General features: G+C 39.9%; 3 protein-coding genes across 3 annotated transcripts in view; all 3 read right to left on the reverse strand.

The window, feature by feature from the left end:
• Positions 1-6,798, reverse strand: part of cdk17 (cyclin dependent kinase 17) — a 31,333-nt gene extending 24,535 nt beyond the window's left edge. The window contains exon 1 of the mRNA XM_030771250.1: positions 6,516-6,798. The gene's annotated coding sequence lies outside the window, so the exon portion shown is untranslated. The remainder of the gene's footprint in view (positions 1-6,515) is intronic.
• A 3,707-nt stretch (positions 6,799-10,505) lies between these two features.
• Positions 10,506-11,829, reverse strand: LOC115815763 (uncharacterized). The gene is made up of 3 exons (XM_030778805.1): positions 11,743-11,829; positions 11,038-11,361; positions 10,506-10,826 (listed from the first exon to the last, which is right to left on the reverse strand). The coding sequence occupies exons 1-3, from the start codon at positions 11,827-11,829 to the stop codon at positions 10,506-10,508; spliced, it is 732 nt and encodes a 243-aa protein (XP_030634665.1).
• A 1,623-nt stretch (positions 11,830-13,452) lies between these two features.
• LOC115815876 (uncharacterized) lies at positions 13,453-14,895 on the reverse strand. The gene is made up of 3 exons (XM_030778882.1): positions 14,812-14,895; positions 14,107-14,430; positions 13,453-13,773 (listed from the first exon to the last, which is right to left on the reverse strand). Exons 1-3 carry the CDS (start codon positions 14,893-14,895, stop codon positions 13,453-13,455), a joined length of 729 nt encoding a protein of 242 aa, XP_030634742.1.
• Positions 14,896-19,372: the final 4,477 nt, after the last annotated feature.

Consider the following 19,372-nt stretch of genomic DNA (forward strand, 5'->3'; position numbering starts at 1 on the left):
GGCCAGAATCTCTCCTTCAACCCCACTTTTATATATGTGTGTGTGTGTGTGTGTGTGTGTGTGTGTGTATGTGTGTGTGTGTGTGTGTGAGAGAGAGACAGAGAGTGACTTGGGCAGACAAGCTCGCAGGAGCACTTCTGCGTTAATGAGTTCTCAGAGGCATTGCTCTCACAAACAAGGATGTGACAAAGTCAAAAATGTGACAGCAAACTGACTCTACACACTAATGTCTAAGAGAGAGAGAGAGAGAGAGAGAGAGAGAGAGAGAGAGAAGAAAGATTGGTAAGAGAAAGGAAAAGTCATTTAAGTAATCAGGTCCATACATGCTGACACACACACACGCATGCACATACACACAGCCATCTCTCATATCCCTCATACAACATGTTTTCTTTATCTGGTTCCCAGAGGGCACAGCTTAGACTCCAAATGCATTCATTCTAAACGATGCCTACACTCTACACACACACACACACACACACAGACAGACAGAGGAAGTGTTCTGACTTAGGCTGGTGGAACATTTTCAAAGGGAATATCTTAATTGTATATGAGACCACAGCCATAACAGACACACTCAGGGCTAACTGAGAGTGATAGAGGGGCAAGAAACAAGAGAAAATGAAAAAAAAAGACACATCAGTGGCAGAATCTGGTACACACAAGAGGTGGGTCAGTGTGGGAGGACAGACACACACACACACACACACACACAGGTCCACATGCCCCACTTTACTCACCCATTTCTCTCTCACTTTCCCTCTCTCATCCCACCGGAGGGATGTTCCACTTCCACACTTAGATGAGACCCATTTAGGCCACAGAACAGAAACGATTCGGTCCCTCAACTACATCCCTCTATCAAATGCTCTGTCCATGATGAAAGGCCAAACACACACACACACACACACACACGCACACATTCTTTTGAAAAGGCGACTAGGATGAGTCAATAGGATGTCATGGCCTTAGGTCTGAAACTCATCATTCTTCAGGCTGAACTGCTACTGAGAGTGTGAGTTTTCTGTGCATTTGGTGTATTCTGAACAGACATGGAAATTCTTAAATTCCATCAAACTGCAAATGTGACCTCGACAAGGGACTACTAATCCCATGATCCTCTTGGCATGCTCAACAGACATGATGACGGGTTTCCTTCCACTGTGCCACAATAGGTGAGGCATATCTCAACACTGCCAACATACAATGAACAATACGGACAAACAACAGTACACTCACACGCAATAATATACTACAACACACACACCAGCCCACAATCTACACACACAATATCACACTGGCATGCATTCTATAAACACAGACACACACACAGCCTAACTCCCAAAAGCACTGCACTCTGCTTTATACAGCCCACCTTGACCCACAGAAACAGAGAGACAATATGAGGGAGGAAACATTTGTTCACCTGGATGCACAGATGAGGCGTATCTTTTATTATTATCTATTAACTGGCTATTATAGAGATTGTATGATTATGTGTATGTGTATGAGTACATATATATGTGTGTGTGTGTGTGTGTGTGTGTGTGTGCATGCAACTTTACTCCCTCTCTCAAAAGATTAATCATTATCTCACTTCTCTGTATGCCCATGCATGTGTGTGAGAGAGTGTGTGTTCCACAAGCAAGCTGGAGTTTGAGAAACATACACTACCAATACTCAAGTGATATTCAGACATCAACCAGTGAACAAGCAACAGGACTGAAAGATTTTTCACTTGAAACACAAAATAACTTTTTTGTTCTAGTTAATTACTTTATTTTTTTTTATCTCAAACACTGTACAATGCAGTTTGGAATTCCCTCACATAATTCAATTTTCAAGTGATATTCAGATATCAAAGCTTGTGAATGTATGTGTGTGTGTGTGTGTGTGTGTGTGTGTGTGTGTGTGTGTGTGTGTGTGTGATTTGTCAAAAGGCCAGGATCACAACCTGGAGGAATGTTTATAGAGTTTGAACTTGTCCTGTGGAACATGTCCTAGTCACAACACTGACCATACAACAGACAATTACACATTCAACACTGACCATACAACAGACAATTACACATTCATATGAACACAACACAGACCATACAACAATTACACACTCATATGGAGAAGAGAAGAGAAGAGAAGAGAAGAGAAGAGAAGAGAAGAGAAGAGAAGAGAAGAGAAGAGAAGAGAATTTGTTTCCCCTGGAAACATGCACATATGAATGAGCCTTAAACTGACGGTTCAGAACAGGGACACACATGCACGCAGCCTAATGCAGACTACAGGCAAAGGTGATTACACGGGTCTATGACGCTTTCACCTGTTGCCTAGTGATGACAGGAACAATGTAAACAGTGTAATAGTCCTGAAACTGAACTCAATCCACCGTGAGTGCAATCTCTCTCTCTCTCTCTCTCTCTCTCTCTCACACACACACACACACACACAAAAATTTGGAGATCTAATCCCACTTTGACTGTTTATCCTCCAATGGCTGCTGTGAATATGCTGCTGTCTAATCTCCAGAGATTACCAGCTAATCTATGGGCACACACAATGTGGCAAAACTACTCTAAGACAAAAAGGAGATGACAGGAGAAAAAGCGACACAGCATGGTGGTGTGTGTGCATGTGTGACTGGGTACTGAATGGTACGGTAGTGGACTGTGTGTATTGGGATGGGTACTGAATGGTATGGTAGTGGACTGCGTGTATTGGGATGGGTACTGAATGGTACAACAGTTGAGAGAGAGAGAGAGTGTGTGTGTGTGTGTGTGTCTCCTCAAGCATGCCTGAGGAATACAGGAGCAGTCTGGTTCCAGGCCGCACTGCACAAAGAAGCCCTTCAAAAGCTCCAACAGGAGAGAGGAGGGATCAGCACACACAACTGTGACTCCAGCAATGTGAGTGCTGAAGTGCTGAACATTTGATCAACTTTAATCCACTGCATAGCAGAGGGAGTGAGAGAGTGGCTTAACTATAGTGACCACACACACACACACACACACACACACACACACATGCACACGCACACAACTGAGTGCATTCCAGGCATGGCTGGAATAACTTCTATTGTGCAGGGAGCCAGGGGCTCTGGTGTTTCATATGGCGAAGGCCAACATACATCGTTCCCTTTTACATGGGCCAACCCACACTGTTCCCTGAGTTTAAGCAGCGCTGGATCACACTACTCACAGGTGGTTGTGTCACTTCCTCTGAAGTGGGCAGCAAATAACAGTCACTCTTTACGCTTACTCTTGAATACGGAAAACACTCAAATGCTCCAAAAAGAGTGTGAGGTAGGAGGACAGGTAGAGAAAGGGTGAAAATTGGACGTGCAGTCATGGAGAGTGAGCACAGCCTGATTTTTGTCATAAGAGAAACCAGCAGTGTCCAACCCTGAGCCAGGAACAGCAGCCAGTCTATAACAGTCTTCAAGATGGAAGATGACATTTAGTGAGTGTGTACTCCTACATTTATGTAACATGAGAGAGAGAGAGAGAGAGAGAGAGAGATAGGGAGAGAGATAGGGAGAGAGAGAGGGAGAGAGAAAAGGAGACAGAGAGGGAGAGGGAGCAAGAGGGAGAGGGAGGGAGAGAGAGAGAGAGAGAGAGAGAGAGAGAGAGAGGGAGAGAGAGAGAGAGAGAGAGAGAGAGCGATAGGGAGAGAGAGAGGGAGAGAGAGAGGGAGAGAGAGGGAGAGAGACAGAGAGGGAGAGAGAGAGAGAGAGAGAGAGAGAGAGAGAGAGAGAGAGCGATAGGGAGAGAGAGAGGGAGAGAGAGAGGGAGAGAGGGAGAGAGAAAAGGAGACAGAGAGGGAGAGGGAGCAAGAGGGAGAGGGAGGGAGAGAAATAGACATTCTTGTTGTTATTAGCAATGGCATACCAGATAGATACCAGCGTTTACCAGTGAAAAAGCAACGGGGCTGAAAGATTTTTCATTGGAACCACAAAACAACTTTTTTGTTTTAGTTAATTAATTTTTTTTATATCAAACACTGCATGTACAGTGCAGATTGGAATTCCCTGACATAACTCAATTTCGCCTTGTCTGTACAAAGACTTTGTACATGACTTCATATTTCTATCCCGTGTCTGTTAGGGCTTTCCACGGTCTCTGTCCCTCTATTTAATCCAATTGGACCCGATACTTAATTAATGACATATTTTAGCTATTCCCCTGTTTGCAGCAAATAATAAACAGCAGTCTATCCTGTAGGGCAGCAGTCAGTGGCCCAGGAAAGCCTCAGAAAAGCTGGGACGTGAAACACCAAGGCAGCACTCAAGAGAAATTTTAACAGTGGCATCAGGTGGACAACTGTGTGTACACAAGCAGTGGATTTGTGAACAATCAGCCTGAATATGAATGTGTGTGTGTATGAATCAAGTAAACTATATGTTTATATGAGAGAGAGAGAGAGAGGGAGAGAGAGAGGATTTGTGCATACTCAGGCTCAGTAGGTCATTTTTGAGCTATGCCCCTAAAGAGGTGACAAATTAACTTTCCATTCAATGCCCTTGACTACCTGACTCCACTCGTATCTCAGCATGCACAGAGTGTGAGCGAGCGTGTGCGCTCTGTTCCAGGTCCTCCTGGGATACACCCGCTCTCTATCAGTGTGTTATGGGGATTAAACTGAGTAGTATTACATAATAATAATCTGCCCAGGAAAAAGAGGAAAGCTCAATTATAACCATCTGTAACATAAAAGGAACAGAAGTACAACATTCTCATCATTCCTCCTCCTTTTCATTCTCTAGCTAATCTCTGATAACAGACATCTCATCTCTGTCTCTCTGTCTCTCTCTCTCTCCCCAACACTCATATTCTCTATGACACAGCATTGTAACCTTTACAAGAAACCCCAGAGAGGATAGAAGGTGGGTGGAAAACAGAGAGAGAGAGAGAGAGAGAGAGAGAGAGAATGTGAAAGAGAGAGACGCTTATTGTATTGCTTTAACCATGCAAAATCAGCAGGATCGACCACAACAGAGTCAAGTACAAAACCCACTGAAGCTGCAAAAACTCTGTAACACTGTTCTACCACAGCATTACACACACACACACACACACACACACACAAGTCTGCCCTTTAGCCAGTCTAAAGCTATTGTTCTGCTGTTCTTGACTGTCACACACAGGTAACATTCTATTCTACAGGAACAAAAGGTTAAAACACAAACTCATACAAATAATTCTAATAAGCCAGCTCAGGATCAACCTTCTGTTATGATACACACACACACATACACAACCAGTGCCATGTGGGTCACACTTTAATCGTAGTATGCTTGAGAGAGTGAGAGAAACTCAGGCCCTCATGTGGACAAGCCTTCATGGGCAGACTGCCAGGGCAGTGAACACACTCATTTCCATATGAAGAGGACCTGAGTGAGACATGAGGAGCAGCTTTGGCACACCACTGCACTGGACACCAGCCCAAAGACACCATGGGCCAGCAGGCACACACAAACAGCAGTACCCCTGTTAAACATGGGAAGGATACAGCAATAATAACAACAACAACAACTCACAACAACAAATCCATTCAAATACATCCAATTACATGAAAGGAACAACACACGTAAAAAGTCCACTGTTCAGCAGTCTGCCCAAATACAGCACTGTGCTTTCAAAAGATGTGGTAAGTGAGAAGCGATTTACATACAGTTTTGCCATTCACACACATTCTGATGGTACTTTATGAGTGGATAATGGTCACATCAACCAAGGAAAGATGACTAAATAAGCAGTATCATTTACCATGCACTGGACACTATAATATGACTAATATTACTTAGACTGGGATTGATAAATATCAGCATATACCATGATCTAAATACAATCAGACTTTTAGTTACAACTCAATGTACTGACATGACTGTAATTGTAACGCACTGCACAACAAAGTGGAACTAGTAGAACAAAATTACAAGTTGCAGGAGTCGCTACGCTGCGCTTTTGACCTAATCAGTCATTTCAATTAACCCAGCATTTCCGACACATGCATACCACATGTTATTGTTTTGCGGTGCTTTATATTTTTCGTCCACATGCATTCAATTGCTTATTTTGCAACACCCGATTATTATCAATATTACGTTCTTTAATGTGTCAGATTGTGATGGAATCCAACTGGTTTAGCAGCCGAAACTTCACTAGCACAATTGCCACCATCAGTTTGTAATCCACTATTCACGAGTAAACAAACCGCAACAAAAGGCAGACCAGCGTTTCCGCAAAATCGGACATTATAGGGGCACTACGTTAGGGTAAAATGGACAGCTAGTTTGAAAATGTGCTCTCTAATGAAGCTTAATTCATCGAAAAACAGCATCATCGTTGTTTGCTAGCTAAGCTAAGTTACAGAATGATTCCCTAAACTGAATGTGAAGCTTTCACAACTGTCGTTAACACCATAGAACATCCATGTGTTTCTGCTATGTTTTGCTCGTTTCTCAAACGAAAATGTCCTACTACACATTTGTGCCCTAAATGAATTAAAACTTAAGTTCATACCAGAAACGATAAACGTTGTTTGGACCCGAGTCCCAGCCCTCGGCGACTTCTCTGAGGCCGGATGCCGTCTTTCCACTCAGCGCAAACACGACTCGCCTGCGTACTTGCTGCTTGTCGTTTGACCACCTTTTGCCTCGACAAATATACCTCTGAGAAGGATATTTTATTCCAGCTTCCCTCCTGTTCAAACAATGGATGTGAAGATCGTTTTGTGCTTTCGCTCGTGTACGGTGTTTTGTCCAAACGGATGGTGACTATGGCTTAACCGGGAGTGGTGCTCTGGGTGCCTGTCCGTAGGCTAACGCCTCCGCCTAGGGTGACATCGAAGGAAGAGGAAAACGGTCTTACTAATTTTTTTTGCCTTGTCTGTAAACGGTCAAACAGCGACACCCATAATCACTGCATCCTTATTAAAATCACGTTTAATGGCGCCCTCTGCTGTCAAATTTCTCTGTAACACAATACTGGCCGCAGCGGTAGCGTCCTTGTCTCAGTGCCATTGACGGGCTGCGTTAAACACCACCACGAACAAGCTGTTCGTATCTAAGCAGGATGTCAGTGTCTAAATAGGAACAAAATGTCTTGCTTTTATGCAAGGAACAAGATAGCAGTTCCCATAACTAAACTGTCCATTTAGAATGTCCTTCTCTATTTCTGTGCTAGCTCAGATGCACACATTTGGTGGTGGATGAAGGCATCTATGTTTGCTGCAGAGAACGTAAGCTGATAGCATCTAGACAGTGTTTCTGTGCAGAGCTTATTCATGGCATTTAAAATTAAAAGAACTGTGCTATTTATTTTTCATGATCCCCATCCTATTTTTTCTTTCATTTATCCTCTCTTAGATCAAAAGGAAATATCTGATGTATATTAAAACAACCAATTCAGAATTGCAAAAACTATATTGCCAAGTATGATATATATACTGGGAATTTCTTTTGGACCATGGTGTGGTAACAGTCAGCAACCAACCAACCAACACTGAAAAATGTTACAGATGACTCAGGCTTGGCATTAGTGCAATCAGCTGTTGCCACACATACATACACAGACTACCAGATAGACAGCAAACTGATAGATACTGACAGGTGCAGTTAACTGTGAGGTGGATAGTGGATAGACACCATAACAGAAACCAGCAGCATGTAACTAACTGAGTAAACTGACAATGTGCAAATGAGCTATAATATAGTAATAAAGTGCAGGAGATGTAGATATCTTGGAGGTTTGTGGGGAGGAGTTTTGTCACGAGAGACAGGTGTATTATATGTGCTCATTCAGGAAATGGATAGCTTCGAGGAAGAAGCTGTGCGGATGGCGTGAGGTGTGACCGGCAATTACCTTGTACCCTGAGATGGCAGCATGGGGAACAGGTGGTAACCAGGATGGGTGGGGTCTGTGCAGACCCTCCTAGCTGTCTTGTTCACTCTTCATAAGTACATGTCCTAGATGGAGGGGAGCTGACAGCCAGTGACGCAAAGCAGACAACATTTGACACCCTAGGCCTGGAGAGAGTGGAGGCAAAAGGGAACCAAACAGAGATGGAGGTGGTGGCAGAGTAGAAATTGATTCAGATAGGCTGAAATATGTTGAGTCTCCTTAGCTTCCTCAGCAAGAACAGCCTTCCTGACAATTGGGGAAATGTTACTGTCCCATTTCAGTGTGTTGGAGATGGTTTTCCCCGGAGGGGAAGGCACAGAGGTGGTTGCTTACAAATGTCCATCTTCATTTCCACCGCTTTGAGCGTACTGAGATGCAGGTTGTCATGCACATTCACAACACTAGATGAGACACCTCTCTCTTGCAGATGGACTCATTGCTATTGGAGGTGAGGCTCACTGTGGCCATGTCATCTGAAAATGTCAACACTTTGATTGGTGGATCATTGGAGGAGGAGTCATTTGTGTTCAGTGAGAACAGCAGGGCAGAGAGCACACAGCCTTGCGGTGCTCCAGTGCCAACGGTCGCACAGGCTGGGCCCAAACATACATACTACTTCCTGTTTGTCAAGAAGTGGGAGATCCCCTTACAGCAGTGATTCTCAAGTCCGGTCCTGGGGGACCACTGTCCTGCTTGTCTTTGTTTTAACTCAGGACGGACACACCTAATTCCATTGATCGGTTGATCATCAAGCCCTTGATTAGCTCAACTGACTGTGATAATTTAAAACAAAGGACAGTGGGCCCTCAGGACTGGAGTTGTGCATCACTGCCTTACAGGTATAGGGGTGTATAGTGTGCTGAAAGAGCTGGTCATGGAGCAGTTCCACTATGATTGTGTTGAAAGCAGAACTGAGTCCACGAACAAAATGTTTGATGTCATCCTCAACAGGGTGGGAGAGTAGAGGGTGAGGTCTGTGGCTGTTTTGAGGTAGGCCAACGCCTGAGGTCTGTGGCTGTTTTGAGGTAGGCCAATGCCTGAGGTAGGCCAATGCCTAGATTTTCAATACCACTAATGTCATGGCTACTGGCCTATAGTTACTGGAACCAGAATACAATAACTGAGACCAGACACAAAATGTATTTATGGTGTATATGTAGAAATTATCTTAGAATTGTTTTAGCACACCATGAAAGTCCAACTGAATATTATTTAAAATAAGATGAAAAGGAAAAAAAATTAGAATAGTTTAGCACATAATACATTCACAGAAATAGTTTCTCAGTGTATAGATAAAAATCGAACACAAGAGTGTCAAAGTGTCTGTGTCACAGCCTGCACCTCATTTTTTGGACTCTTATTTTGAAATGTCTTACGCTCCTGTTCCGTGTGTGTTTCCATCCCTCACCTGATCCTGTTTGCTTGTTAATTTCATCCAATCATATTTGCCCTGGTTAGTTCTCGTCCTGTATTTAAGCCCTTGTGTTTGCCCTGTCCATTGTCTATTGTTGTTTGTGTTTGTGTTAACGCTGTTAGGCTGCACCTTTTTGGTCACTGGCTTTTGTTCCTGTTTGCATGTGTTTATTTATCTTCATTTTGTAAGTAAAGTCCTCCTTTTTTGTCACCACCATCTTTGTGTCTTGTGCTTGGTTCCTGCACCACTCTGCTGTGACAGTCTGTTATAATGGATCTCTAAATGGCTAAAGGCTGACCCTAATCATATAGTGTAAAAAACTGAACATGATGTCTTTGTGCAACTTTTAAGGCACAATTACTCTTTGTACATTTTACAGAAGATTGAAAAGTTGAATATGGTGTATATATTCATTGATGTATGTTAGTCAATTTTTTAAAGACAAAAATCACAGTGAATACAACATAAATGGAATCTCTTGTCCTTTTGGGCTGGGTAAGTCTGTGAGAGGTGATGTTGAAAGCGCATATCACCAATCAGCTGTTTCAGCCCAAACAACAGCTTGTGAACTCGGTCAGTTTTTCAATACACAATCATCTAATAGTCAGTGCCCCTCTCATCCACCTACACTGTGGGCTAGGTGGATGAGAGTTCTGTTCTGTTAAGGCTCATTTTTTTGTTGCTGGGTCATCCTCTCACCTTTTTCTTGTTTATTTGGAGAGTATATTTCTGCTCACCTAAATAAAAGTGAGGTAAATAACTTGAGTAGTTGTTGTAGAAAAAGACAGAATGAAACATGACCACCCACTTCATGTGCAAAGCAAAATTTAATTATGTGCATATGTGATCTCACAGTACTTTTACATTTGTATGTGTTTATTTTTTTATTTTTATCCTCAATAATGTCCAAAATAATTTGTCATTTACAGCATGTTTACTATGAAGCACAACTACAGTGGTCACTATGCTTAAAATTTAGAAAGAGTTCCTCAGAGAGTCATACAGATAGCATTGTCTTTTGTGACAGTTTGAGTCATTGACTTTTTAAATGAAAGAAGCACAGACTAATACCCGATCAAGAGAAGCAAGATTTTATGCTACCAAGAATCACAAAGCACACGCATGACAAAGTTAGAATTTGGAAAATGGCCCTTTGTATTTTCTACCACTTTCTCTGACTCTCTGTTGACTGAGGCTCATGAAGAGGCAAAGAAGTTATACTCATTTCCCATCTGCTTACGGAAGATCTTGTTGGCTTCTGTCACTTTCTCATGTGTGTCTAGGTACTTGTTCAGCAGGGCTTTATAGTGCTTCTCAGGGTGACCATACATGTTGTCCTTTTTCCAGCTGTAATATGCGTTGTTAGGCTCTATGGCTGCTTTTTGGGCCAGCCAAACCCAAAGCCGAGAGCAGGGCAGGAGGGCCACAGCAAAGTAAATAGGATCCTTTTTCATTGTGTTTCTGTAATCAGACAGGTACTGTGCCATGGCTGGAGTGGGCTTGATGGCTGGCACATCCTGGGGAAATCAGGATCAGTGATGAGACAGACGATTCAAACAACATTCATAATGAGCTTTCTGGATATTTCTTAATGGGGCCCAATGTATACTGAACAAATGTGAAAAAAACACCTGGTTGATTTTGGTTTTTTCCCCAAATGTTGTGTAAGGTATATAAAGATGAAAACATGATAATAATAATGATATTATTAATTTTGTAGATGTTTACCTTGAGAAAGTATTGATTGAGGAGAGAGTCTGCAAAGCTCTTATAGCTTTTGTATCTGCCCTGCAGGAAGCTGCTCAGGTCCTCAGGCACCTTCACCTTTTCACTCATTGTCTTCAACATCTGAGTCACCTTCAGCACATAGTTGATGTCTTGCAGGGTAAAGTTGATGTAACGCTCTGCCTTGAGGCTGCCATGCTGCATTAACTTTAGGAAGTCTGAATTGAGGGTCCTCGTTGCAATGTCTTTGTTCGTCTCCCACAGGTCTTCATAGACGTCCAGCTCTGACCTCACAGCCACGCTGGAATAATTCATCATACACAGTCTCTAGCTGTATCACTCAATTAATAATTTAATCAAGTATGTTTCGTTTATTATGCGGTTTACTAAATAGATGTTCATTTTAAGTAGATCCATGATCACCTCACATTTCTTACAAAATCTCACCTTGATGTTTTAAAGCAGTCAAAAAAGTTGTTAACGTTCACAGGAAATGTACTGTTATTTTACTAGCAACATGTCTGGATTATCTTATTTGGTATATTTCTTTTATTCATATGCGAATATGCTTGAGTAACTTATAATGATGACTGAAAAATTTAATACACAGCACACAACAACACAAGCATTTTGAGTGTTTTAGAAATAATTGAGGGGAGACTCTGAGATCAATTTTAACCATTATGAGTACAGATGGCAGTTGCTTACCTTGAACATAGAACACAGAGTATGCAAATCAAAATGCCCCTCATCTTGCTCCTCTTCTTCGCTGTTTGTCTTTTCAAGTGTGACCATCTTAAAACACAACTGTTCATATAAAGGATCTAAAATGGGCAATTCACAATGCGTCCTATCAGATATTATCTTACTGTTGCTTCATTTTTAACGACAAAGAGAAACCCCGGACTTTCAGAATCCTGGACTCACTGTGAATTGCCCAACTCAGACTCTTTATACTTTATAGTTGTGTTTTAAGATGCTCATGCTGTAAAAGACAAACAGTGAAGAAGAGGATCAAGATGGGTTTGAATCACAAAAAAATAGCACTCTCTGATGTTTTAAATTACAAAAGCATTTTAAATTACAAAAGCAACCAGATTGCTTACTGATATGAGTAAGAATCATTCAAAAAAATGTAATACTCAATAGCATAACCTTTGTTTAACAACCAGTACTGGAACTGTTGCTGTATCGTAACTATTATTAAGACATCAAGCGGGCAATTCAAGTTCAAATTTAAATTCAGACAAATCAAAGCATATTATATGAAGTCCATGAAGTGGTGATTTGTGCTCTCTGAATCTTTTACATACAAATATTTTGAAGTAAACAGCTTGAGTACTTGTTGTTGAAAAGTAAAAAGATAGAATGAGATTTGAGGGCCTCTTCAAGTGGAATAATGTTCAAAATAATTTATAATTTACAGCATGTTTAAAATGAAGCACAACTACAGTGCTCACTATGCTGTTGGTTATGATCAGACAGTTCTTTAGAGGGAGAGTGATGCAGTCACTGTTCTGTGTTCTGTGATAGTTTTAGAGTCACAGGGTTTTTACATGAAATTTTCCTGTTCTGTGCATTTTCAGTGTAGCACAGTGCTCTGTACTGAAACTTGGTCTCTAAGATTGAGTTCAAACCACAGATGTGACTGTTAGAGTTACTCCATAAAACAATTTCATGAAATAATGAGCCATGCAATAAAATGGAAATGGCATCTCTTGCTCTTTTGGGCTGGGTAAGATTGTGAGAGGTGATGTTGAAAGCACATATCACTGATATCACTGATCCACTTTCTCAGCACAAACAACAGCCTATGAAACCGGTCAACTTTTCAATACACAATCATCTAATGGTCAGTGCCTCTCTCATCCACCTACACTGTGGGCTAATGTCTTGTCAGGCAACTCTCTCAATGTTTCTGCTTAAGATAAAGTTCTGTTAAGGCTCATTTTTTGTTGTTGCTCCGTCATCCTCTCACCTTTTTCTTGTATATTTGGAGTGTATATTTCTGCTCACTTAAATAAAAGTGAGGTAAATAACTTGAGTACTTGTTGTAAAAAAAAATAGAAAAAGACAGAATGAAACATGACCAGCCACTTCGTGTGCAAAGTAAAATTTAATTATGTGCGTATGTGATCACACATAGTACTTTTACATTTGTATGTGCTTAATTATTTTTTCATTTTTATCCCTGAATAATGTTCAAAATAATTTACAGCATAGTTACAATGAAGCCAACTACAGTGGTCACTATGCTGTTGGTTATGCTCAGACAGTTCTTTAGAGAGAGAGTGATCAAGAGAAGTGCAAGATTTTATGCTACCAAGAATCACAAAGCACATGCATGACAAAGTTAGAATTCGGAAAAGGGCCCTTTGTATTTTCTACCACTTTCTCTGACTCTCTGTTGACTGAGGCTCATGAAGAGGCAAAGAAGTTATACTCATTTCGCATCTGCCTACGGAAGATCTTGTTGGCTTCTGTCACTTTCTCAGGTGTGTCTAGGTACTTGTTCAGCAGGGCTTTATAGTGCTTCTCAGGGTGACCATACATGTTGTCCTTTTTCCAGTTGTAATATGCGTTGTTAGGCTCTATGGCTGCTTTTTGGGCCAGCCAAACCCAAAGCCGAGAGCAGGGCAGGAGGGCCACAGCAAAGTAAATAGGATCCTTTTTCATTGTGTTTCTGTAATCAGACAGGTACTGTGCCATGGCTGGAGTGGGCTTGATGGCTGGCACATCCTGGGGAAATCAGGATCAGTGATGAGACAGACGATTCAAACAACATTCATAATGAGCTTTCTGGATATTTCTTAATGGGGATACGTATAGATTATTGTATAGCTGGTTTATGGAGTCTTGTTTAAAACAAATTTTCCTGTTCTGCACATTTTCAGTGTAGCACAGTGCTCTGTACTAAAACTTGCTCTCTAAGATTGAGTTCAAACCACAGATGTGACTGGGGTCCAATGGATACTGAACAAATGTGTTTTTTCTTTTTCCAATATTGTATCAGGTATGAATAGATAAAAACATCATAACAATAATAACGCAGATAATTTTGTAGATGTTTACCTTGAGAAAGTATTGATTGAGGAGAGAGTCTGCAAAGCTCTTATAGCTTTTGTATCTGCCCTGCAGGAAGCTGCTCAGGTCCTCAGGCACCTTCACCTTTTCACTCATTGTCTTCAACATCTGAGTCACCTTCAGCACATAGTTGATGTCTTGCAGGGTAAAGTTGATGTAACGCTCTGCCTTGAGGCTGCCATGCTGCATTAACTTTAGGAAGTCTGAATTGAGGGTCCTCGTTGCAATGTCTTTGTTCGTCTCCCACAGGTCTTCATAGACGTCCAGCTCTGACCTCACAGCCACGCTGGAATAATTCATCATACACAGTCTCTAGCTGTATCACTCAATTAATAATTGAATTAAGTATGTTTCGTTTATTATGCGGTTTACTAAATAGATGTTCATTGTAAGTGGATCCATGACCATCTCACATTTCTTACAAAATCTCACCTTGATGTTTTAAAGCAGTCAAAAAAGTTGTTAACGTTCACAGGAAATGTACTGTTATTTTACTAGCAACATGTCTGGATTATCTTATTTGGTATATTTCTTTTATTCATATGCAAATATGCTTGAGTGACTTATAATGATGACTGAAAATTTTAATACACAACAAACAACAATACAAGTATTTTGAGTGTTTTAGAAATAATTGAGGGGAGACTCTGAGATCAATTTTAACCATTATGAGTACAGATAGCAGTTGCTTACCTTGAACACAGAACACAGAGTATGCAAATCAAAATGCCCCTCATCTTGCTCTTCTTTGCTGTTTGTCTTTTCAAGTGTGAGCATCTTAAAACACAACCGTTCTTATAATGTTTCTCTCAGTTGGGCAAATCTGATATTGGCAATATCTGAGATTGTCCAATGTTTTGCAACCAGTACTGGAACTATTGCTATATCGTAACTATTATTACTACATCCTGTGTTAAGTAGGCAGGCAACACTGCGTGAAAAGTGATGTATCTGTACATATCCGGACAAAGTAAACTTCTGCCAAACCTGCTGCTTGCCGGAGGTACTGGGATACCCACTGAACTTTGTTATGCAGACCTGCAAACTCCCGCAAATGTCCGAATATAGCTGTTTTTAGGAATCTGCCTGACCACAGTTGTTAGTTGATGGCTTGGCTTTTCAAACACTAATAACAGTCAGTGGGATGGGTGGGGCTGGGTACTGAAGCCTGCCTCCCTTCCTCACTTTAATTTTCTATCGGACAGCCTATATGAAATACATAGCCTACATTTTGATAACCACACAAACTTGTTAGGTGTTCCATGGTGTACAATACAACACTGGTAGGCCCATGACCTGTAATGTCATTGAACTATCATACAACTAAATTAAGATGGACTCTTCGAATGGAGCATATAAAAAAATAGGTTTCAAAACATAATAAAAACATTCAAACAGCTTCTCTTGATCGGGTATTAGTCTTTGCTGCTTTCAATTAAAAACTCTGTGACTCTAAAACTATCACAGAATACAGAACGGTGACTGCATCACTCTCTCTCTAAAGAACTGTCTGAGCATAACCAACAGCATAGTGACCACTGTAGTTGTGCTTCATTGTAAACATGCTGCAAATGACAAATTATTTTGAACATTATTAAATTTTACTTTGCACATGAAGTGGCTGGTCATGTTTCATTCTGTCTTTTTCTACTTTTTTTCCAACAAGTATTCAAGCTGTTTACCTCACTTTTATTTAAGTAAACAAGAACAAGAACAAGAACAGTTTATAAGACCGTCCTGTTAGTTATTTTCAGACCATTCTTTAGCAAGCAACCTTCAAACCGATAACTCAAAATGTAAAAATATTTGTATGTAAAAGATGCAGAGAGCACAAATCACCACTTCATGGACTTCATACAATATGCTTTGAATTGTCTGAATTTAAATTTGAACTTGAATTGCCCGCTTGATGTAGTAATAAAAGTTACGATACAGCAACAGTACCAGTACTGGTTGCGAAACACAGGTTATGCAATTGAGTATTACATGGTTTTTTTTAATGATTCTTACTCATATCAGGAAGCAGTCTGTTTGCTTTTGTAATTTAAAACGTCAGAGTGACTATTTTTTGTGATTCACACTCATCTTGTTCCTCTTCCTCACTGTTTATCTTTTACAGCATGAGCATCTTAAAACAAAACTAAAAGTATAAAGAGTCTGAGTTGGGCAATTCACAGTGAGTCCAGGATTATGTAATTCTGAGGTTGCTCTTTGTTATTCAAAAATAGCTGTCATATCAGTAGCACTTTGTAAGACCGCTGTTAGATGTGATATTTCAGTTCCAGCTCTACAGCTCTACATACATGACACAACATTTGGAAAAAAAACAAAAAACAAAACAAAACAAAAAGCAAACAACAAACAAGCAACCAGGTGTTTTGTTAACATTTGTTCAGTATCCATTGGACCCCAATCACATCTGTGGTTTGAATTCAATCTTAGAGACCAAGTTTCAGTACAGAGCACTGTGCTACACTGAAAATGCTAAGAACAGGAAAATTTTGTCTAAAAACCCTGTGACTCTAAAACTATCACAGAATAAAGAACGGTGACTGCATCACTCTCTCTCTAAAGAACTCTTTCTAAATCATCAGCAACAGTGAGCACTGTAGTTGTGCTTCATTGTAAACATGCTATAAAAGATAATTATTTTGAACATTATTCCACTTGAAGAGGCCCTCATATCTCATTCTATCTTTTTACTTTTCAACAAGTACTCAAGCTGTTTACCTTACTTTTATTTATGTGAACAGAAATATACACTCAAAGTACACTCAACAAGAAAAAGGTGAGAGGAAGACAGAGCAACAACAAGAAATGGGCTGTAACAGAACTTTATCTTAAGCAGAAACATTGAGAGAGTTGCTTTTGACATCACCTCTCACAATCTTACCCAGCCCAAAAGAACAAGAGATTCCATTTGTTCCATATATGTGATTTTATTGCATGGCTCATTATTTCATGAAATTGTTTTTATTAACTCTTTGAAATTGTTTTATAACTCTAACAGTTTATAAGACTGTCCTGTTAGTTATTTTCAGACCATTCTTTAGTGAGCAACCATAAAACCGATAACTGAAAATGTAAAAATATTTATATGTAAAAGATGCAGAGAGCACAAATCACCACTTCATGGACTTCATACAATATGCTTTGAATTGTCTGAATTTAAATTTGAACTTGAGTTGCCTGCTTGATGTAGTAATAATAGTTACGATACAGCAACAGTTCCAGTACTGGTTGCAAAACAAAGGTTATGCAATTGAGTATTAAATGATGTTTGAATGATTCCTACTAATATTAGTAAGTAATCCACTTGCTTTTGTAATTTAAAATGCTTTTTAATTTAAAACGTCAGAGTGAGCTATTTTCTGTTATTCACATTCATCTTGCTCCTCTTCCTCACTGTTTATCTTTTACAGCATGAGCATCTTAAAACAAAACTAAAAGTATAAAGAGTCTGAGTTGGGCAATTCACAGTGAGTCCAGGATTATGTAATTCTGAGGTTGCTCTTTGTTATTCAAAAATAGCTGTCATATCAGTAGCACTTTGTAAGACCGCTGTTAGATGTGATATTTCAGTTCCAGCTCTACAGCCTCAAGAATGGTGTTAATATCAAAACCAATGTCAGGGTCTGAAGTGAAATTAACCAACAAACCTACAGTTCAGTTTAGAACCCCAACCCCTGTATATATCTTGTAGACAAGAAACAATGCATCTTATTCATACTTATCTGTTATGTTATGGTGCTATGTGGCAGCCACTGAAGCCACAAATATTGTGCAGGTGGAGGGAAGACTGGATTCAACTAGGGACCAACAGCTCCTCGAAGCTAGTGTTCCAGTTAGTAAAGAAACTGAACACGAGGTGGAGCTGCATTTTTCAACATGACAATACACACTTTAAAATGAAAGATGAAAGTTTTGGACTACTCTCACAGACTTCAGACTTGAATCTTACTGAAAATCTGTGGGGAGATCTCAGACACACACTGTATGCACAGAGACCCAAGAATGTTACAAAGTTATATGAGACCTACAAGGAAGAGCAGGAGAAAATTCAGAGGCAAGAATAGCGAGAGCCTTGTCTGGCAGATGGAAACATTTGGCCGCTCCTATAGCTGCCAAATGAGGAGTTGCTATGTGCTAACTGACGGGGTGTCCAAACTTTTATGTATGCCATATTCACCTTTTCAATGGCTCTACAAAAGGCAAATAAAGTGATATTGTGTATAAAAAAGTTGCAGAAAGGGAATCGTGTTCCGTTTTGTCATGTATGTGCTTTTTGACTCTTGGTGCTGTAAAAAGAGCTTTATTTAGTTAAAAAAAAAATCTGTGACTTACACTATTTGTCACAAAATAAAAAATGGCAACTGCATCACTCTCTCTCTAAAGAATTGTCTGACAGTAACTAACAGCTTAATTGTAAACATGATGTAAAGAACAAACTATGGTAAATATTATTCAGGCATAATGCATGAATGAATGAATGAATGAATGAATGAACTTTATTCATGAGAGCAGAAATATATGCTGCAAGTAAACAAGAAAAAGGTGAGAAAAGGGTAAAGCAACAACAAAAAAAGATATTACAACACTGTGAAGAGGCTAATCTTAAATACCAACATTAAGCAATATATATATATATATATATATATATATATATATATATATATATATATATATATATATATATATATATGTATAAACCAAGACATTAATCTGTAAGTAATAGTGACACTGGCCTGTGTTATGGCTTGCTGAGAGATAGTGACTTTTAGACAGTAACACATTAAAATTGCCAGACTGGCAGACTGCTGTTTCGACTAATGTAAATGTGCTGCTGGCATTACCTCTCACAATCTTACCCAAAACCTCTGCACCTTTAATCAGCTCAATCCACATAGTGAACTTGGGATATGGGATAACAGCCTGGAAAATTCAGCTTCTTTCACATTCAGCATTTATTGACCTTAGGACAGTAATTTGTACCATGAACTTGTAAAGTTTATTTAGTAGAAATGTCCAAATTTCTCAAGGGCTATGACCCTCTGTCTGCGATCTTAGACAACCTGTGTAATTATAATAATTCTTTTTTCATTTAATATAATGTTAATATATAAAATAATATAATATTATAATAAAAATTATCTCATAACCTTGAGAAGTAGACAGTAGTTGAGTTTTTTTTTGTACTGTAATAGATCTGTGAATTCATACTGGTCTTGTGCGCACAGGAGGCAGTTTCTTAATA

This window comes from Chanos chanos, chromosome 1 (genome assembly GCF_902362185.1).
Source record: "Chanos chanos chromosome 1, fChaCha1.1, whole genome shotgun sequence".
NCBI classification, from domain to species: Eukaryota; Metazoa; Chordata; class Actinopteri; order Gonorynchiformes; family Chanidae; genus Chanos; species Chanos chanos.